General features: G+C 49.6%; 1 protein-coding gene and 1 pseudogene across 2 annotated transcripts; one reads left to right on the top strand and one right to left on the bottom strand.

Moving 5' to 3' along the window:
* Positions 1 to 264: 264 nt before the first annotated feature.
* On the top strand, positions 265 to 12,757 carry UPK1A (uroplakin 1A). 2 transcript variants are annotated; one of them, XM_010369277.2, is made up of 8 exons: positions 265 to 348; positions 1,877 to 2,077; positions 8,238 to 8,312; positions 8,444 to 8,551; positions 10,811 to 10,990; positions 11,205 to 11,302; positions 12,140 to 12,223; positions 12,303 to 12,757. In XM_010369277.2, the coding sequence occupies exons 1-7, from the start codon at positions 265 to 267 to the stop codon at positions 12,213 to 12,215; spliced, it is 822 nt and encodes a 273-aa protein (XP_010367579.1). In that variant the 3' UTR covers positions 12,216 to 12,223; positions 12,303 to 12,757. The 2 variants fall into 2 exon arrangements, with proteins under 2 accessions (XP_010367579.1, XP_010367580.1); XM_010369278.2 differs by lacking the exon at positions 11,205 to 11,302.
* A 5,004-nt stretch (positions 12,758 to 17,761) lies between these two features.
* LOC104667133 lies at positions 17,762 to 19,764 on the bottom strand (annotated as a pseudogene).
* Positions 19,765 to 21,753: the final 1,989 nt, after the last annotated feature.

Here is a 21,753-nt window from a genome sequence, read left to right as displayed (position 1 = left end):
GCTCTGGAAGTCTGGGTGTGGCATGGGGGGGTCTGATGCTCAGGAAGGGGCAGTGCCAAGTTCGGGCCAGTGACTGCCCCACCGGGGCCTGGGTGTCCTCTTCTGCAAAATGCCTCCCCGCCAGGGCTGTGGGCTCATCGGTGCCAGCCTGGGCCCCGCAGAGAGCTGGAGCAACCCCTCGCAGCTGGGGTGTGGCTCAGAGATTGGGGGTCCGGCTGGCCCTTTACGCTCCTGGCCTCATCCTTGCTCGTGTGTCCCAGGATGATGGCGTCTGCGGCAGCAGCAGAGGCCGAGAAGGGATCTCCAGTTGCGGTGGGCCTGCTAGTTGTGGGCAACATCATTATTCTGGTGAGACTCGCCCCAGTGCTGGGAGCGGAGTGGTTGTGTGGTGGGGAGAGGGCAGTCCTGAGTTCGGGGTGGGGGATGAGGGTCCAGAAGTGTCTCTTGGGCAGACTCAGTGATCAGCACAGCCTGGGTTTAAATCCCAGCTCTGCCTCTCCCCAGCTCTGTGACCTTAGCAAGCGACTGTCCCTCTCTGTGCCTTCTTTCCTTATCTATAGATTGTGTCCTCATTGTGTGAGCTGTTGTCATGTGAATTAATCCATGCATGGTCCTCAGCTCAGAGAAAGTGCCCAACTAATGCTGGCTATCACCATCAGCATCACTATGGATATAAAGTGACTGCCTGGTGCACAGGAGACCACAAGAAGGAAAAACAACAGTGTCTTTCAATTAACGTTGGGTTTTGGTTTTGTGTTTTTTTGTTTTGTTTTGTTTTGTTTTGTTTTTTTGAGACGGAGTCTCACTCTGTCGCCCAGACTGGAGTGCAGTGGCTGATCTCAGCTAACTGCAACCTCCAACTCCCGGGCGCAAGTGATTATCCTGCCTCAGCCTCCAGAGTAGCTGGGATTACAGGTGCACTCCACCACACCTGGCTAACTTTTTTTTTTTTTTTAGACGGAGTCTCGCTCTGTCACCCAGGCTGAAGTGCAGTGGCAAGATCTCAGCTCACTGCATCCTCTACCTCCTGGGCTCAAGCAATTCTCCTGCCTCAGCCTCCCGAGCAGCTGGGATTACAGGCACACACCACCATACCCAGCTACTTTTGTATTTTTAGTAGAGGCGGGGTTTCTACTGTTGGCCAGGCTGGTCTTGAACTCCTGACCTGAGATGATCTGCCCACATCCTCCTCCCAAAGTGTTGGGATTACAAGTGTTAGCCACCGCGCCTGGCCTTGTGTTTGTTTTAGAGACAGGGTCTCGCTCTGTTGACCAGGCTGCAGTGCAGTGGTGTGATCCTAGCCCACTGCAGCCTCCAATTCCTGGGCTCAACTGATCCTCCCGCCTTAGCATCCCGACTAGCTGGGACTACAGGTGCACATCACCACATCTGGCTAATTTTTTTATTTTTCGTAGAGATGGGTTCTCACTATTGCCCAGGCTGGTCTCAAACTCCTGGGTTCAAGCAATCCTCCTGCCTCGGCCTCCCACAGTGCTGGGATTGCCAGTGTGAGCCACCTTGCCTGGCCCATTTGTAATTTTTATGGCCATGGCCATGTTCCCCTCCTCGGGGAAAAACAGCACCATCAAGGGAGGGCAGCTGGACTAACCATCTCCTCTGTGCCAGTCCACTGCTCCAGTCTTTCCACGTGGCATCCCCTTTCATCTCCGAAGCAACTGGCAGCTGGGGCGTGAGGGTCGGTTGTCTGGCTGGGTCTCTTCTCTCCTGGCCTCTGCTCACCCTCATCGCTGCTCTTTGCCCACTTTAGTGTGAGGGCAGTGGAGGCTCCGAATGGGGAAGGAACTTGCTCTTGGAGATGCCTCGTGCCAGGGCTGCTGGCCCCGAGCGAACCTTCCTAAACTGCTGCTCTGTCCAGCTGTCAGGCCTGGCCTTGTTTGCCGAGACTGTATGGGTGACAGCCGACCAGTACCGCGTATACCCACTGATGGGAGTCTCAGGCAAGGATGACGTCTTCGCTGGCGCCTGGATCGCCATCTTCTGTGGCTTCTCCTTCTTCGTGGTAGCCAGTTTTGGTGTGGGCGCCGCGCTCTGCCGCCGCCGGTCCATGGTCCTCACGGTGAGGCCCTGGGGAGGGGGGGAATGGGGACATTGAAAACAGAGTTCAGCATCACTGAGTCATAGTAGCAGGTGCCGCCCCAGCCACTAGTGTGAGTTCCCTACAGCCTCACACTCAGGGATTCCAGGCATCATCTCACTCAGTCTTCCCACAGCCCAATAACCCAGGCTCTGCAGTTACCCCCATTTAATGAAGAAAACAGGCAGAGAGAGGGGAGTGGGGCTCTGCACAGTGGGAGGACTTGAGTAGCAGGGCTGGGATATTTTTTTTTTTTTTTTTTTGGTAAAGATGGGGGTCTCACTATGTTGCCCAGGCTGGTCTCAAACTCCTGGTTCAAATGATTCTCCTGCCTCGGCCTCCCAAAATGCTGAGATTACAGGCTTGAGCTCCTCCACCTGCACCCAGTGCAGGGCTAGAATTTGAACCCCTGCTAGCCACTCTCCAGAATCTGTGCTCATGAATTCTGCCAATAATAGCACAGCTACCATTTAATAATGGTTTACTACATGCCACGAGCTGTTCTAAATGGTTTACTGGATTCGTTCATTTATTCCTCATAGTCCACCAAGAGATACCATCATCATCATGACCCTATTTGACAAAGATTGAAACTGAGGCTCAGAGAAGTGAAGTCACTTACCCAGGAGCACACATTGAGACAGTGGCAGAGCCAGTTTCAACCTGAGCAGATCAGCTCTTGAGCCTGTGCTCTTAATCTCTGCCCACAACAATGACCCACACTTCCCAAGTATCTCTCATGCACCTGACACTAGGGTAAGCAGTTTAGAAAATGAACTTCGTGGCCAGGCGCAGTGGCTCATGCCTGTAATCCCAACACTTTGGCAGGCAGAGGCGGACAGATCACTTGAGGTCAGGAGTCCGAGACCAGACTGGCCAACATGGCGAAATCCCATCTCTAGAGAAAAAAAAAAAAAAAAAAAAAAGGCCAGATGTGATGGCAGGCACCTGTAATCCCCACTACTCAAGAGGCTGGGGCAAAACAATCACTAGAGCTTGGGAGGCAGAGGTTGCAGTGAGCCAAGATCACGCCATTGCATTCCAGACTGTATGACAGAGTGAGACTCCATCTCAAAAAAAAAAAAAAAAAGGAAAGAAAAGAAAATGAGCTTCCTCAGTCTTCCCAGAGGCCCTTCACAGTTAGTGCTTTTCAACCCATTTACCAGATGAGGAAACTGAGGCTCAAAGAGGCCACCACCCTCTCCCAGCTGACCAGGAGACCTGGGATTCCAATCCAGGCCCCAGTGACACAGAGACAGCACTGTGCTTCCTCGACAGCCAAGGGTTTTTCACATTCCCAGGAGCAGCCACTTATTTGATGAACAAATGCTTATGAGCAGGAGCTATGTGCTGAGCCCTACGCTGGGCACTGGGGCTCTGTGCTGAGTGAAATATAAAAGTCCTTGACCCAGGGGAGTGGTGCTCAGAGGAGGAAGACAGTGAACAGGAGGGGAGGTCAGGAGCCGAGAAGGGCGAGGGAAGACCTCACTGCCAGGGAAAGCAAAGACCTAGAGGCACTGGGGGTGAGGCATGTGTGTAACTGGAGCAAGAGCCTTCCAGGTGGAGGTGGCAGCAAGGGCAAAGGCTCTGAGGCCAGAGCGGGCCAGGAGTCCAAAGCAGCTGGGGCTGAGTGAGGAGGAGGTTGGGGGGCTGAGAGGACATGAGGCAGACAGGTGGGGAGGAGAACAGTGAGGAGTGGGGATGGGAAAGAAGCAGGAGGGAAGGTAGGTGTTGTGGACTTTGGCTTTATCCTGAGTAAGATGGAGCCATGGACTCCTTCCCTCCCTCCCTTCCTCCCTTCCTTCATTTTTCTAGACAGGCAGGTATTGTGGACTTTGGCTTTATCCTGGGTACGATGGAGCCATGGACTTCCTTCCCTTCCTCCTTTCCCTCCCTTCCCTTCCTTCCTTCCTTCCTCCCTTTCCTCCCTCCCTCCCTCCTTCTTTCCCTCCTTCCTTCTTTTCTTCCTTCCTTTGTTTTTCTAGACAGGGCCTCACTCTGTTGCCCAGGCTGGAGTGCAGTGGCACAATCATAACTCTTTGCCACTTTGAACTCTCGGGCTCAAATGATCCTCCCACCTCAGCCTCCCATTGAGCTGGGACTACAAGTGTGCACCACCACGTACAGCTAATGTTTGTATTTTTTGTAGAGATGGAGTCTCACTATGTTGCCCAGACTGGTCTCGAACTCCTGGCCTCAAGTGAGCCTCCCACCTCAGCCTCCCAAAGTGCTGGAATTACAGGCATGAGCCACCACACCTGCCCTCTTATTTTCTTATCCTGTATTTAATTTTTGGGCATAACAATTTAACCAAAGCCCTAAAAATTCACCCAACTAGTTTTAAAAATTGTGTCTATGTCTGTTTCCCCTATTAGTTTGTCATTAACTAAGACATTTTTTCCCCAAATTTATTTCTTCTTTTTTTTTTTTGAAATGGAGTCTTGCTCAGTCTCTCAGGTTGGAGTGCAGTGGCAAGATCTTGGCCCCCTGCAAGCTCTGCCTCCGGGGTTCACACCATTCTCCTGCCTCAGCCTCTTGAGTAGCTGGGACTACAGGCACCCACCACCACGTCCCACTAATTTTTTTTTTTTTTTTTTTTTTGTATTTTTAGTAGGGGTTTCACAATGTTAGCCAGGATGGTCTCGATCTCCTGACCTCATGATCCACCCGCCTTGGCCTCCCAAAGTGCTGGGATTACAGGCGTGAGCCACCGCGCCTGACCTTTTTTTGTTTATTTTGAGATGGAGTCTCGTTCTTTTGCCCAGACTGGAGTGCAACAGTGTGATCTCGGCTCACTGCAACCTCCACCTCCGGGGTTCAAGCGATTCTTCTGTCTCAGCCTCTGAGTAGCTGGGATTACAGGTGTGAGCCACCATACCTGGCTAATTTTTCTATTTTTAGTACAGATGGGGTTTCACCATGTTGGTCAGGCTCGTCTTGAACTCCTGACCTCGTGATCTGCCTGCCTTGGCCTCCCAAAGTGCTGAGATTACAGGCATGAGCCATGGCTTTGTTTGTTTGTTTGTTTGTTTGAGACAGAGTCTCGCTCTGTCGCCTAGGCTGGATGGCAACTCCCTTTTTTTGTTTATTTGCTTTTTTGAGACACAGTCTCGCTCTGTCGCCTAGGCTGGAGGGCAGTGGCGCCATCTCGGCTCACTGCAAGCTCCCCCTCCCAGGTTCAGGCCATTCTCCTGCCTCAGCCTCCTGAGTAGCTGGGACTACAGGCGCCCACCACCAAGCCCGGCTAATTTTTTGTATTTTAAGTAGAGACGGGGTTTCACCGTGTTAGCCAGGATGGTCTCGATCTGATCTCGTGATCCGCCCGCCTCGGTCTCCCAAAGTGCTGGGATTACAGGCGTGAGCCACTGTGCCTGGCCCCCACCTCCCCGCCTTTTTTTTTTTTTTTCCAAATTTCTTACGGGAAATTTCTAACGTAGACTAAAGTAGAGTCCGTGGTATTTGAGCTCTGCATACCTCTCACTTAATTTCAACAACATCAGCTGCAGACTGCCCAGCATTGTCTCCTCTATCCCCCTTCTCCCACACTTTTTCTTCTGGGTATTTTGAAGCACATTCTAGAAGCCAAGTCGCTTACCTGGATAAGCTCCAGTAAATACTGGAGCACACACTTCTCTGACTGATAAGCACATTGTTTTAAAGCAGTCAGGCAGATGTGCAATGTCATCCATCTCCCAGTAGCGGATCACAAATCCACACACAACCTCCTGTTGCTTTATAGGTGAAGATGCCAGGTGAGTACAAGAAAAGAATTTGCATTAAACATCAACTATCAAGCTTTTTTTTTCTCCTGCCCTCCATGCCATTGGCACAACCCACCAAATTCACCCAAATTCTTTTATATCATCCAATACCCAGTCTGTGTCAAATGTCTCTCATTATCTGAGAACATCGTTTTATGTTTGTTTGGTTTGGTTTGTTTTAAGAGACACTGTTGCCTGGGCTGGAGTGCAGTGGCACGATCTCGGCTCATTGCGACCTCCACCTCCTGGGTTCAAGTTATTCTCCTATCTCAGCCTCCCGAGTAGCTGGGATTACAGGCACCCATCACCATGCCCAGCTAATTTTTGTATTTTTGCATTTTTAGTAGATGGGGTTTCACCATATTGGTCAGGCTGGTCTCAAACTCCTGACCTCAGTTGATCCACCTGCCTCAACCTCCCAAAGTGCTGGGATTACAGGCGTGAGCCACTGCACCCACACTTGTTTGTTTTGTTTTAAGAGACAGGGTTTTGCTCTGTCACCCAGGCTGGAATGCAGTGGTGCAATCATAGCTCACTGCGGCCTCCAACTACTGGGCTCAAATGATCCTCCAACCTCAGCCTCCCGAGTAGCTACGACTAACACTACCACTAGTAGTAACCATGCTTAACTAATTTTTTTATTTTTATTTTTTGTAGCGACGGGGTCTCACTGTGTTGCCCAGGCTGATCTTGAACTCCAGGGTTCAAGCAATCCTCCCACCTCGGCCTCCCAAAGTGCTGGGATTACAGGCATGAGCCACTGCATCTGGCAGAGAATGTCTTTATCTATTTATTTATATTATTATTTTTTGAGATGGAGTTTCACTCTTGTTGCCTAGGCTGGAGTATAATGGTACATTCTGGGCTCACTGCAACCTCTGCCCCACGGGTTCAAGCAATTCTCATGCTTCAGCCTCCCGAGTAGCTGGGATTACAGGCATGCGCCACCACACCCGGCTAATTTTGTGTTTTTAGTAGAGACGGGGTTTCTCTATGTTGGTCAGGCTGGTCTTGAACTTCCAACCTCGGGTGATCCACCTGCCTTGGCCTCCCAAAGTGCTGGGATTACAGGCATGAGCCACTGTGCCCGGCCCCGAATGTCTTTGTTTTTTAATTTTCTTTTCTTTAGCTTTTTTTTTTTTTTTTTTTTTTTTGCTGTCATCTATTTATCCCAGATATTTTTCTCTTTTATAGTAGACATTTATTTAGTGATTCTAAGTCAATACTTAACTTTGGCAAATATGTTACTTTTTAAATTTCATTTTCCCTTGACATTTTATTATAAAATATTTCTGGCTGGGTGTGGTGGCTCACTCCTATAATCCCGCACTTTGGGAGGCTGAGGAAGGAGGATCACTTGAACTCAGGAGTTTGAGACCAGCCTGGGCAATGTAGCAAGACCCTATCTCTAAAAAAAAAAATTTAAAAATGAGCCAGACATGGTGGCATGTGCCTGTAGTCCCAGATACTCAGAAGGCTGAGGCAAGAGGATCACCTGAACCTGGGAGGCAGAGGCTGCAATGAGCTATGAGCTATGATCCTGCCACCACTGCACACCAGCCTGGGCGACAGAGGGAGACTCCATCTCAAAAAAAAAAAAAAAATATATATATATATATATATATATATATATAATTTTTGACATAGGGTCTCCCTCTGTCGCCCAGGCTGGTGTGCAGTGGCACGATCTCAGCTCACTGCAACCACCTCCCGGGTTCAAGCAATTATCCTTCCTTAGCCTCCCGAGTAGCTGGGATTACAAGCATCGCCGGGCTAGAGCACAGCGGTGCAATCTCAGCTCCCTGCAACCTTCACCTCCCGGGTTCAGGCGATTCTCCTGTCTCAGTCTCCCGAATAGCTGGGACTACAGGCCAATGCCACCATTCCCGGCTGATTTTTGTATTTTTATTAGAGACGGGGTTTTGCCATGTTGGCCCAGCTAGTCTCAAACGCTTGACCTCAAGTGATCCACCCACCTCAGCCTCCCAAAGTGCTGGGATTACAGGTGTGAGCCACCAATGCCCAGCCCTAATTGTTGTATTTTTATTAGAGAAGGGGTTTCACCATGTTGGCCAGGCTGGTCTCGAACTCCTGACCTCAGGTGATCGCCCCTTCGGCCTCCCAAAGTGCTGGGATTACAGGCGTGAGCCACCACGCCTGGCCTGTCTCAAAAATAAATTAATTAAATTAAATATTTCAAAATACAGAAAAGTTGGAAGATTTGTACAGCGAACACCTAAATACCCACCACATATTATGGATGATACTAGTCACACTGCCCCAAACTTTTTAAAAACTTGCATTTCCACAGTGATGCCTCCCTGATGGGGTGTGGCTTCACGGGCTTTGCCCAACGGGCCGTCCTCCCTCTGTCTCCCCAGTACCTGGTGCTCATGCTCATCGTCTACATCTTCGAGTGCGCTTCCTGCATCACGTCCTACACCCACCGTGACTATGTGAGCCCGGCGAGGCCTGGGGAGGGGCCTGACCTGCATGGGAGGGGCGAGGGTCCCGGCGCGGCGGGGCGGAGGTCGTCCTGTCTCCCCATCCAGCCCTGCCGGCCCCTGCTCTTCCCTGTTCTCCGCAGATGGTGTCCAGTCCATCCCTGATCACGAAGCAGATGCTGACCTTCTACAGCGCGAACACCGACCAGGGCCAGGAGCTGACCCGCCTCTGGGACCGCGTCATGATTGAGGTGGGCAGGGTGGCCGGGGTGCCGGGAGGGCCCCGGGGCTCCCTCCACAGAAGCCGATAGAGCGCCCGATGTGCCCTCTTGTAGAGAAGTGAGTGCTTTAAAGACATCCACTCATGAGATCTCCAGGAGAGCAGGGCTGCGGATGAGTAAACCCTTCTGCAGATGAGTAAACAGGCCCACAAAGGGAAAGTCCCTTGCCCGATGCCATACAGTCCATAAGTGGTGGGAGCTGGGATTGGAACTCGGCAGCCTAGCTCCTGACCCCCTGCTCTTAGCCTATACGTACTACCTCAACAGAAATGTTGATAATAATAACAATAGTAACAGCACCATTCACTGAGCACTAACTTGGGTTTAACACAGTTCAAAGGACTTTTATTTTTATATTTTGAGATGGGGTCTTGCTCTGTCGCCCAGGCTGGAGCAATCATAGCTCACTGCAACCTCCAACTCCTGGGCTCAAGTGATCCTCCTGCCTCAGCCTCCCAAGTAGCTGGGAATACAGGTGCACCCCACCACGCCCAGCTAAATTTTTAAAATTATTTTTTGTGGAGACGGGGTCTTGCTCTATTGCCCAGGCTGGTTTTGAACTCCTGGGCTCAGGATTGGAGCCATTCTCCTACCTCCGCCTCTCAAAGTGCTGAGATTACAGGCATGAGCCACAAGTGCCTGGCCTCAAAGCACTTTTAAAGCTTTTTTAATCCTCACGACCACCCCATAAGGGAGATCAGCCTTTTAGTGATGAGGAGACCAAAGCAAGAGGTTGAATATCTTGCATGAGGTCACACACCTGGTAGGTCACAGAACTGGAAGGATTCAAACTCAGACTTCCAGGTTTGAAGAGATGCACTCTTCAAATCCAACATGATATTGCATCGGAAGAGGAAGAAATTGGCTGGGCGCAGTGGCTCATGCCTATAATCCCAACACTTTGGGAGGCTGAGACGGGCAGGTCACTTGAGTTCAGGGATTTGAGACCATCCTGGCCAACATGGTGAAACCCTGTCTCCACAAAAAATATAAAAATTAGCCAGACGTGGTGGTATGCGCCTGTGATTCCAGCTACTTAGGAGGCTGAGGCAGGAGAATCGCTTGAACCCAGGAGGCAGAGGTTGCAGTGAGCCAAGATGTCGTCCAGCCTGGACGACAGAGGGAGACTCCGTCTCAACAGAAAAAAAAGGAAGAAATTGACAACTCAAGAAAAACTGAGGTGTCAATGTGGCCCAAGTCCTCTAGCTAGCCAGGATTTGAACCCATGTTTGAAGGGTGCCCAAGCCTATGTTTTCCTCATTCAGGAGCCACAAATTAAACACCTGGATTCCTTACCAAAGCCAGGAAAAGCCAGAAATCTGCCCTTTTTGTGTTATTTTATCAGCATATTTTATTTTATTTTATTTTATTTATTTATTTATTTTTTTTGAGACAGAGTCTCGCTCTGTCGCCCAGGCTGGAGTGCAGTGACCGGATCTTGGCTCACTGCAAGCTCCGCCTCCCGGGTTTACGCCATTCTCCTGCCTCAGCCTCCCGAGTAGCTGGGACTACAGGCACCCGCCACCTCGCCCGGCTAGTTTTTTGTATTTTTTTTTTAGTAGAGACGGGATTTCACCGTGTTAGCCAGGATGGTCTCGATCTCCTGACCTCGTGATCCGCCTGTCTCGGCCTCCCAAAGTGCTGGGATTACAGGCTTGAGCCACCGCGCCAGGCCTTTATTTTATTTTTTGAGATGGAGTTCCATACTTGATTCCCAGGCTGGAGTGCAGTGGCACAATCTCGGCTCACTGCAATCGCCACCTCCTGGGTTCAAGCGATTCTCCTGCCTCAGCCTCCCAAGTAGCTGGGATTACAGGGGCCCACCACCACACCTGGCTAATTTTGTATTTTTAGTAGAGGTGGGGTTTCATCATGTTGGTCAGGCTGGCCTTGAACTCCTGACCTCAGGTGATCCACCCACCTTGGCCTCCCAAAGAGCTGGGATTACAGGCATGAGACACCATGCCTGGCAAAAATATTTTAAAATAAGTCAGAGGTGCGGGTTTGATCCAAATCCCCCATCAGCTTCCTGGTCCTGGGACAAATATCATCTGCTCCGTGCTCACACACAGACACCCACCAGACACACTCGCTTGGAGGCCCAGGACATGGGGAAGTTGGGTCCAGCTGTGTCAAAGGCCAACCCTGCCCCTCCTTGCTGTGTGACCTCAGGCAAGCGACTATCCTCTCTGAGCCCGAGCCCGCCTGACCCCCTGCTTTTCTCTTCAGCAAGAGTGCTGTGGCACATCTGGTCCCATGGACTGGGTGAACTTCACCTCAACCTTCCGGGAGGCCACTCCGGAGGTGGTGTTCCCCTGGCCCCCACTGTGCTGTCGCCGGACGGGAAACTTCATCCCCCTCAACAAGGAGGGCTGCCGCCTGGGGCACATGGACTACCTGTTCACCAAGGTGTGGCCCTCTGCCCTGCTGCATCTGTCCGTCCATCTGTCTGTCTTTCTCTGGTCTCTGCTCCCTCTCTGATTCTATCTCTTTCTCCCTCCCTGTGTCTGTCCATCCAGCTTTGTCTCTCTCCTCTTCCCCTCTCTGATTTTCTTGTTTTCTTTTTCTTTCTTTTCTTTTCTTTTTTTTTTTTTTCGAGACCGAGTCCTGCTGTGTCACCCAGGCTGGAGTACAGTGGCACGATCTTAGCTCACTACAGCGTCTGCCTCCCAGGTTCAAGGGATTCTCCCACCTCAGCTTCCAGAGCAGCTGGGATTACAGGCGCGCACCACCCTCTTGGCTAATTTTTGTATTTTTAGTAAAGACAGGGTTTGATCATGTTGGCCAGGCTGGTCTCGAACTCCTGAGGTCAAGTGATCCACCCGCTTTGGCCTCCCAAAGTGCTCAGATTACAGGCATGAGCCACAGCGCTGGGCCCCCTCTCTGATTTTCTCGTGCTCTCCCAACTCTCTCTCAAGTCAGCAGGATGCACCCAGGGTCTGTCTGATCCAGACCTGGCACCTGCAACTTTACTCAGGTTGTCCGAGAATAAGAGCAACAGGCCGGGCGCGGTGGCTCAAGCCTGTAATCCCAGCACTTTGGGAGGCCGAGACGGGCGGATCACGAGGTCAGGAGATCGAGACCATCCTGGCTAACACGGTGAAACCCCGTCTCTACTAAAAACTACAAAAAACTAGCCGGGCGAGGTGGCGGCGCCTGTAGTCCCAGCTACCCGGGAGGCTGAGGCAGGAGAATGGCGTGAACCCGGGAGGCGGAGCTTGCAGTGAGCTGAGATCCGGCCACAGCACTCCAGCCTGGGCGACAGAGCGAGACTCCCCCCCCCCCAAAAAAAAAGCCAGGCGTAAGAGCAAAATCACCCTCAGACTGTCATAGCCATCAGCAGGGCAGCATCTACTTTGCAGGGCCTGGGTTCAACATCAGCTCCCTGGGGCCCCGAAACCACCCGAGGAGGTGGACAGTGCCATGGTTCCCATTGCACAGGTGAGAAAACCAAGGCTCAAGAAAGGCAGTGACTTTCCCAAGGGCGCACAGTGACTCTCGCCTTTAGCAGCCACCCTCATGGGTGTCTTCTTAAACCTCCCCCATCCCCCTGCCCAGGGCTGCTTTGAGCACATCGGCCATGCCATCGACAGCTACACGTGGGGCATCTCGTGGTTTGGGTTTGCCATCCTGATGTGGACGGTGAGAGGCGGGGAGCCCACAGGCTGGGTGGGCTGGGCGGGGGGCGTGGAGTGCCCTCATCTCTCTGCCTCCTCGCCAGCTCCCAGTCATGCTGATTGCCATGTATTTCTACGCCACGATCTGAGGGACAAGACGGGAAGGCAACATACACACCCCGGCCTCCTTTGCATCCTCCTTCTGCTTCCTCTGCTGGGGCCTGGATGGCTGCCTCACGTCTGCCCTCCCAACCTCCCCAGCCCTTACCTCCTTCCACTTCCAAGATCTTTTTCCAGCTTCCTGTGCCTCGGGTGTGCCCTGAAACCCCAGGGCTTGTGTGCACGTATCTTTAGCCCTTGACCTCACTCCACTTGGCTGGTTCTTGCTCAACTTTCAAGGGACCGCTCCATGATCCCATCTCCCATTCACAGACGCCTCTCCTGTAGCTCTCTGAGCTCCTCCTTCATGGCAGGCGTCGCCATTCTTGCTGAACAGTTTGTGATTGCCGTTTGAGCTCTGGAAGCCTTGATTGCCATGAGAGTTCTGTCACCGTCACTTTACTGTCCCCATCATCACCCAGCATGGGGCTGAGCACATACTAGTCAATAAATAAATAAATTAATTAATTAATTAATAATGAATGAATGAGTTTGTTCTTTTCTGGGTCAAGGGAGAGTGAACAAGAACTGTTCTAGGCCAGGCATAGTGGCTCACGCCTGTATTCCCAGCACTTGGGAGGCTGAGGTGGGCAGATCACCTGAGATCAGAAGTTCGAGATCAGCCTGGCCAAAATGGTGAGACCCCATCTCTACAAAAATACAAAAATCAGCCAGGCGTGGTGGTGCACATCTGTAATCCCAGCCACTCCAGAGGCTGAGGCAGAAGAATCACTTGAACCCGGGAGGCGGAGGTTGCAGTGAGCCGAGATCACACCGTTGCACTCCAGCCTGGGTGACAAAGCGAGGCCCTGTCTCCAAAAAAAAAAAAAAAAAAAAAAGAACTATTCTGATGGAAGTGGTAGAAACCCAACTGTCACTGACTGAAGTGTAAAATGGAATTTATCAGCTCACGTAACTTGAGTCAACGGGGCTCACTTCAGGCATGTCTGGATCCAGGTGTTCAATCTAAGTTTCCAGGAAACCTGCTTCATTCCCTGACAGGATTTCTCTGGCAACACCACACTTAACGTCTTTATAACTAAGCAACGCAACAGAGAGAAAGAGCCTCTCTCCCAAGGGCTGTAGCCAAGGTCCAGAGTTGAATCTCACTATCTTGGCTTAGGTTCTAGGCCCATCGTTAGGTTGGGAAAGGGAGAGCACCTGGCGTGGTAATCCTGCTAAGGATGCATGCGGTGGCAGTGTTGGAAGGGGAGTTGTTTATCAAAGGAAAATACAGGTACAGGGCTGTTGAGACTTATAGGTGATAAAAATCCTTCTCCTAGGGATATAGCTTCTAGCAAGTTCTGTAAAGGATCTAGAACCATTAAGAACTGAATTATGGCTGGGCATGTTGGCTCACACCTGTAATCCCAGCACTTGTGGAGGTGGGCAGATCGCTTGAGGCCAGGAGCTTGAGAATAGCCTGGCCAAAATGGCGAAACCCCATCTCTATTAAAAATACAAAAAATACCCGGGCATGGTGGTGCACACCTGTAGACCCAGCTACTCAGGAGGCTGAGGCAGAAGAATCGCTTGAGCCCGAGAGGTGGAGATTGCAGTGAGTTGAGATTGTGCCACTTGCACTCCAGCCTGGGCAACAGAGCAATACTCTGTCTAAACAAAAACAAAAACAAAACAAAACAAAAAACCTGGATGCAGTGGCTCATACCTGTGATTCCAGCACTTTGGGAGGCTGAGGCAGGCAAATCACTTGAGGTCAGTTCCAGACCAGCCTGGCCAATATGGTGAAACTCCATCTCTACTAAAAATACAAAAATTAGCTGGGTGTGGTGGCGTGCACCTGTAGTCAGAGCTACTCTGGAGGCTGAGGCACAAGAATCGCTTGAACCCAGGCGACGGAGGTTGCAGTGAGCCGAGATTGCGCCACTGCACTCCAAACCTGGGAGACAGAACAAGACTCCACCTCTATAAAAAAAAAGAACCGAATTATCACTCTTTGTTCTCCCTGAAGCAGTGACTAGGCCCTAGGCCTTCCCAAGAGGGCCTGGGGGCTTCCTTCCCCATCAAATAGTTTCTCAGGGTTCCCATTTACTCCAGTGGTCTGCAGATAGGTTTCAGTTGCTGAATTCAGATTTCATTTTTTAAAAATATGTAATGGATAAAGAGGTCATTATTTATTAGAGTGAAAAATCGGAAACTACCCAATAACCATCACCAAAGGGATGGGTTGTGTAAATCATGTTATGTCCTTGGACTGAAATGTTTGGCTGTTGTGTGCCTGTGGTCCCAGCTACTGGGAAGGCTTAGGCGGGAGGATCGCTTGAGCCCTGGAGTTCGAGGTTGCAGTAAACTATGTTCATACCTATAAGTAGCCACTGCACTTCAGCCTGGGCGACACAGCAAAATTCCATCTCTAAATAATAACAGGCTGAGCACGGTGGCTCACGTCTGTAATCCCAGCACTTTGGGATGTCCAGGTGGGAGGATTGCTTGAGCCCCGGAGTTTAAGACCAGCCTGGGCAACATAGCAAGACCTTATCTCTATAAAAAATTTTAAAAAGCAAGACGCAGTGGTTCAGGCCTGTAATCCCAGCACTTTGGGGGCTGAGGTGGGAGGACTGCTTGAGCTCTCGAGACCAGCCTGGGCAACATGGCAAAACCCTGTCTCTACAAAAAATATAAAAATTAGCCAGGTGTGGTGAGGCATGCCTGTAGTCCCAGATACTTGGGAGGCTGAGGTGGGAGGATGGCTTGAGCCCAGGAGGCAGAGGTTGCAGTGAGCCAAGATTGCACCACTGCACTCCAGCCTGGGTGATAGAGCCAGACTTTGTCTCAAAAAAAAAAAAAAATTAAAAAATTATCTGGGTGTAGTGGTGTGTGCCTCTGATCCCAGCTTCTTAGGAGGCTGAGATGGAAGGATTGTCTGAGCACAGGCGGTCGAGGCTGCAGTGAGCCGTGATCACACCATGGCACTCCAGTCTGGGGAACAGAGCAAGAAACTGCTTCAAAAAATAAATAAATATAAATATATACATATATAATAAATAATTATAAAAATAAATAATTTTTAAAGGAGATAGCTGTATGTGAGTTGATTATAAAAAGATCTCATAATAACTGGAAAGCCCATATGAGGATGTTCATTACAATAACCTAAATGACCATCAGCAGGGCACTGGGTAAATTAGCTATGCTATGTCCATCCTCTGGAATACCACACAGCGGTTAAAAAAAAAACCAAAAAGGCCAGGTATGGTGGCTCACGCCTGTAATCCCAGCATTTTGGGAGGCTGAGGTGGGCAAATCACAAGGTCAGGAGATCAAGACCATCCTGGCTAACATGGTGAAACCCTGTCTCTACTAAAAACACAAAAAATTAGCCGGGCGTGGTGGCGGACGCCTGTAGTCCCAGCTACTCAGGAGGCTGAGGCAGGAAAATGGTGTAAACCCGGGAGGTGGAGCTTGCAGTGAGCCGAGGTCGCGCCACTGCAGTCCAGCCTGGGCGGTAGAGGGAGACTCTGTCTTAAAAAAAAAAAAAAAACAAGAACTCTGTTTTAACATGGAAAACTCACCAAGAAATACAGAGTAGGAAAAATTGAAAACTACATACGGTACTTTTTTTTTTTTTGAGACGGAGTTTCACTCTTTCGCCCAGGCTAGAGTGAAATGGTGCGATCTTGGCTCGCTGCAACCTCTGCCCCCTGGGTTCAAGCGATTCCTCTGCCTCAGGCTCCAAGTAGCTAGGATTATAGGCACCCGCCACCATGCCTGGCTAATTTTTGTATTTTTACTAGAGACAGGGCTTTGCCATGTTGGCCAGGCTCGTCTGGAACTCCCGACCTCAGGTCATCCACCCACCTCAGTCTCCCAAAATGCTAGGATTACAGGTATGAGCCACCACACCCGGGGCCATATAGTACTCTTATTCCTGTAGATACATATGCAGGGTTGATCAAACGGAGCTTTAGTCTTTTTCTTCCTTAAAAAAAAGAGTTACTGTTTTAATAATAACATTTAGAAGAATGGAGGAAAAACTTTGTTGTTTTGCAGAACACTTCTTTTTTTTTTTTTTTTTTTTTTTTTTTTTTTGATGGAGTCTCCCTCTGTCGCCCAGGCTGGTGTGCAGTGGCACAATCCAAGCTCACTGCAACCTCTGCCTCCTGGGCTCAAGCAATCCACCTCTCTCAGCCTCCTGAGTAGCTGGGACTACAGGCACGCACCACCACGCCCTGCTAATTTTTTTTGTATTTTTTACAAAAATACAAAAACTGTTCTACGCCCGGTAGAACACTTCTTTGTTATAGAAATATATAAAACAAATATAACTTTAAGCCAGGTGTGGTGGCTCACGCCTGTAATCCCAGCACTTTGGGAGGCCAAGGCAGGTGGATCACCTGAGGTCAGGAATTCAAGATCAGCCTGGGCAACATGGTGAAACCCTGTCTCTACTAAAAATACAAAAGATTATCCAGGAGTGGTGGCAGGTGCCTGAAATCCCAGCTACTCAGGAGACTGAGGCACGAGAATCGCTGGAACCTGGGAGGGGAGGTCACAGTGAGCTGAAATCATGCCACTGTATTCCAGCCTGGGTGACAAAGTAAGACTGCATCTCAAAAAAGAAAAAGAAAAAAATATATATGTATATATATATATATAAATTTATATTATATATAAACTTAATATAACTTTAAATGTTCATAATGACACTATATATTATGATTGATGGTGTTATTCCACTCTCTCAAATTTAAGAGAATAGCTTGTAGAATTCTTGAAATTCACCAACCTTCATAAAGACATGGGATTGAAACGCAGTGCATGTTTTTGTTAAGAGCATTCCAATTTCATTCGCCTCAGTTTTGCTCATAATCTCGGTATTTTCATACACCTTCAGTGAGTTAACCAAACTCAAGGCCTTTTATTACAGAAAGGGCTAGCACAGTTGTGGTGACACCCTTAAAAGTTAATATCCTTAAAAGTTAATAACTAATAAGTCACCAACAGATTTTTAACCTAGTTCCCTTTTCCTTTAGAGCAAAAAGAACTTTCACCTGAGCATCCAGCCCAACCCCTAAAGACTGACAATACCCTTCAAACTCCTTTAAAAGCACCCTAGGCAGTGGCTGACGCCTGTAATCCCAGCACTTTGGGAGGCTGAGATGGGTGGATCACGAGGTCACCCTCCATCAGGAGATCGAGACTCATCCTGACTAACACGATGAAACCCCGTCTCTACTAAAAATACAAAAAATTAGGAGGGCATAGTGGCATGTGCCTGTAGTCCCAGCTACTCCAGAGGCTGAGGCAGGAGAATCGCTTGAACCCGGGAGGTGGAGTTGAGTTGAACCCAGTAAGCCAGGATCACGCCACTGCACTCCAGCCTGGGTGACAGAGAGAGACTCTGTCTCAAAAACAATAAATAAATAAATAAAACAAAAGCACCCTAAATAGTCATTTTCATTTTAATAGAGGCAGATTGTACTCTTCCACCTGAAAGTCTTCCGCTTGAAATCATCACGTGTCTCAACTTTCTGAAGGATTCTGAGCTTTGGGAAAGGTCTTGGTTCTCTCTGAAGCTGAATTTTCAGTTTCGCAATGTGACTTAGGTAAACATACGCATTTCCCAAAGTATGTACAAAGTCACCGGGCTTTGGGTCCGTGATGTGCGCGATCACATAAGTGAGCAGGGCGTAGCTGGCGATGTTGAAGGTGCACCCAGGCCCCTGACCTTTGTTGCAGCTGGCAGGACAGCTCACCATTCACCACGAAGAACTGGCGGAGGGAGACCATGCACGGCAGCTCACGCCTGTAACCCCAGCACTTTGGGAGGCTGAGGTGGGCGGATCATCTGAGGTCAGGAATTCGAGACAACCCCATCTCTACTAAAAATACAAACATTAGCTGGGGGTGGTGGCGGGCACCTGTAATCCCAGCTACTTGGGAGACTCAGGAAGGAGAATCGCTTGAACCTGGGAGGAGGTGTCAGTGAGCCAAGACCGCGCCATTGCACTCCAGCCTGGGTAACAAGAGTGAAACTCCGTCTCAAACAAACAAACAAAAAACAGAACGGGCAGAGGGGCATGGCGTGAAGGCAGTGTCATCAGAGGAAGACTTTTGGATTCCAAGCACAGATGATGATTTGTCTGTGGTCAGTGTTGGTTGTTCTTTTCTCTTTTTTTTTTTTTTTTTTTTGAGATGGAGTCTAGCTCTGTCGCCCAGGCTGGAGTGCAGGGGCGCGATCTCAGCTCACTGCAGTAGCTGGGACTACAGGCGCCCGCCACCATGCCCGGCTAATTTTTTGTATTTTTAGTAGGGACGGGGTTTCATCGTGTTAGCCAGGATGGTCTCGATCTTCTGACCTCGTGATCCGCCCGCCTCGGCCTCCCAAAGTGCTGGGATTACAGGCGTGAGCCACCGCGCCCAGCCTCTCTTCTTCTTTTTTTTTTTCTTCTTTTTTTAAGACAAGAGTCTTGCTGTCACCCAGGCTGGAGTACAGTGGCATAATTTTGGCTCACTGCAACCTCCACCTCCCAGGTTCAAGCGATTCTCCTGCCTCAACCTCCCAAATAGCTGGGATTTATAGGTGCCCACCAACATGCCTGGGCTTTTTTTTTTTTTGAGACGGAGTTTCGCTCTTGATGCCCAGGCTGGAGTGCAATGGCGAGATCTTGGTTCACCGCAACTCTGTCTCCCAGGTTCATTCTCCTGCCTCAGCCTCCCGAGTAGCTGGGATTACAGGCATGCACCACCACACCAGGCTAATTTTGTATTTTTAGCATAGTCAGGGTTTCTCCATATTGGTCAGGCTAGTCTTGAATTCCCGACCTCAGGGGATCCACCCACCTCGGCCACCCAAAGTGCTGGTACAGGCATGAGCCACCGTGCCCAGCCCCTGGCTACTTTTTGTATTTTTAGTAGATATGAGGTTTCGCCATGTTGGCCAGGCTGGTCTCAAACTCCTGACCTCACGTGATCCACCTGCGTCAGCCTCCCAGAGTGCTGGGATTATGCCTTGTGTTGATGATGTCAATCACTTTTTGCGATTGGTCAACTCCTTGATCTGAATAATCTGAATCCATATCTTCGTATTCTGCCCAAAATACCTCCACTGGAAGCCATCAACTGGGCCCAAGCCCCCTTCTTCTCAGTGGAGAATCCCAAGTTGTCCAAAAAGTCTTGGGCTCCATTGACATCTCACATTCTCACTCCCTTGGAAGACAGTTCTTTAGCATGTGTGGATCCCTTGATAAACCACAGCAAGTCCTCCAAAACACTGTGGTTGTCAGCAGAGGAAACTCACTTCTCAGGCTGCAGTGGGACTGCCTGCCTTCCTGCTGAAAACGGCGATGGCGGGGAGCAGGTGCAGACACTGTGCTCCACCTGCCTCAGGTACTGCAGCTCCCCACGGGGCTGCCAGGGCTCAGCATCCTGCTCCTGCACGGCAGGACAGAGGCAGTGAGGAGACAGGGTTTCACCATGTCGGCCAGGTTGGTCTCGAACTTCTGACCTCATGATACGCCCGCCTCGGCCTACCAAAGTGCTGGGATTACAGGCGTGAGTCACCATGCCAGGCCCCAAATTCATAAACTTTCTTAAAACACTATGAGATTTTTTGCAATTTGTTTTAGCTCATCCGCTATCGTTATTGTATTTTATGTGTGGCTAAAGACAATTCTTCTTTAATGTGGCCCAGGGAAGCCAAAAGATTGGACATCCCCTTTGGGAGGTGGAGGTGGGTGGATCATGTCAGGAGTTCGAGACCATCCTGGCTAACACAGTGAAATCCTATCTCTACTAAAAATACAAAAAAATTAGCCAGGCGTGTTGGCGGGCGCCTATAGTCCCAGCTATTTGGGAGGCTGAGGCAGCAGAATGGTGTGAACCCGGGAGGCAGAGCTTGCAGTGAGCCAAGATTGCACCACTGTACTCCAGCCTGGGCGACAGAGCGAGACTCCATTTCGAAAAAGAAAAAGATTGGACATCCCAGGTTTACAACTTGGCTTCTTCACCTAATCATAGATTGTGGTTATCTTTCCAACTCGGTGAATATGAATTCACTTTACTTTTTTATTTTTTTGAGCTGGAGCTTCGCTCTTTTCTCCCAGGCTGGAGTGCAATGGTACAATCTTGGTTCACTGCAACCTCTGCCTCCCAAGTTCAAGCAATTCTCCTCCCTCAGCCTCCTGAGTAGCTAGGATTACAGGTGCTCACCACCACGCCCAGCTAATTTTTGTATTTTTAGTAGAGAAGGAGTTTCACCATGTTGGCCAGGCTGGTCTCGAACTCCTGACCTCAGGTGATCCACCCGCTTTGGTTTCCCAAAGGATTACAGGTGTCAGTCACCGCTCCTGGCCCAGTTTTTTTTGTTTTGTTTTGTTTTGTTTTTAACTATTGCAATATATTCCAGAGTATAGATGTGTTACAGACCATCATGATCTGTTTGTTGTTCAGTTAATAAGGCAAGGAGCAAAACATTGTGCTAAAGTGGTCTCATTTTTATAAAAATTATATATACATATTTCCCATTAAGATCTCCTTTATTTTATTTTAGTTTAGTTCAGTTTTTTTTGAGACAGGATGGGTTGGGGTGCAGTGCCGTGATCTCAGCTCACTGCAGCCTTGACCTCCCGGGCTCAGGCGATCCTCCTACCTCAGCCTCCTGAGGAGCTGGGACCACAGGCATCTGCCACCACGTCCAGCTACATTTTTTTAATTTTTTGTAGAGATGAAGTCTATGTTGCCAGGCTGGTCTTAAAATCCTGGGCTCAAGTGATCCTTCCACCTTAAGCTCCCAAAGTGCTGGGATTACAGGCGTGAGCCACCGCACCTGGCCCCTTCTGTTACTTTTCTTTTTCTTTTCTTCTTTTTTTTTTTTTTTTGAGACATGATCTCACTCTGTGGCCCAGACTGGAGTGCAGTGGTGCGATCTCAGCTCACCACTACCACCTCTGCCCGCCAAGGCTCAAGTGATTCTTCTGCCTCAGCCTCCCAAGTAGCTGGGATTACAGGTGCATACCACTACAGCCTGGCTAATTTTTGTATTTCTAGTAGAGACAGGGTTTTACTATGTTGGCCAGGCTGGTCTTGAACTCCTGACCTCAAATGATCCACCTGCCTTGGCCTCCCAAAGTGCTGGGATTACAGGCATGAGCCATGATGCCCAGCCCTATTACTTTTCAATAACAAAAATTAATAAAGGGATTTCTAAAATACTGAACAGTATATGGCTTTACTTTTCAAATTAGAATTCTCATATTTTTTAATTTTAATTCTATTTATTTTGAGATGGAGCCTCACTCTGTCGCCCACACTGGAGTACAATGAGGCGATCTCAGCTCACTGCAAACTCCACCACCCAGGTTCAAGAGATTCTCCCGCTTCAGCCTCCTGAGTAGCTGGGATTACAGGCACCCACTGTCATGCCCAGCTAATTTC

This window comes from Rhinopithecus roxellana, chromosome 12 (genome assembly GCF_007565055.1).
Source record: "Rhinopithecus roxellana isolate Shanxi Qingling chromosome 12, ASM756505v1, whole genome shotgun sequence".
In the NCBI taxonomy this organism is placed as follows: domain Eukaryota; kingdom Metazoa; phylum Chordata; class Mammalia; order Primates; family Cercopithecidae; genus Rhinopithecus; species Rhinopithecus roxellana.
The sequence above is the reverse complement of the archived record's forward strand: the minus strand, read 5'-3'. Positions and strand labels throughout refer to the sequence as shown.

What these genes read in the sequence shown, in the direction of transcription:
- UPK1A (XM_010369277.2), top strand. Translation starts at nt 265, where the DNA reads ATGGCGTCTGCGGCAGCAGCAGAGGCCGAGAAGGGATCTCCAGTTGCG. An exon ending in TGGGCAACATCATTATTCTG is followed by an intron (nt 349 to 1,876) that starts GTGAGACTCGCC and finishes TGCTCTGTCCAG; the next exon opens with CTGTCAGGCCTGGCCTTGTT. An exon ending in CCTACACCCACCGTGACTAT is followed by an intron (nt 8,313 to 8,443) that starts GTGAGCCCGGCG and finishes TGTTCTCCGCAG; the next exon opens with ATGGTGTCCAGTCCATCCCT.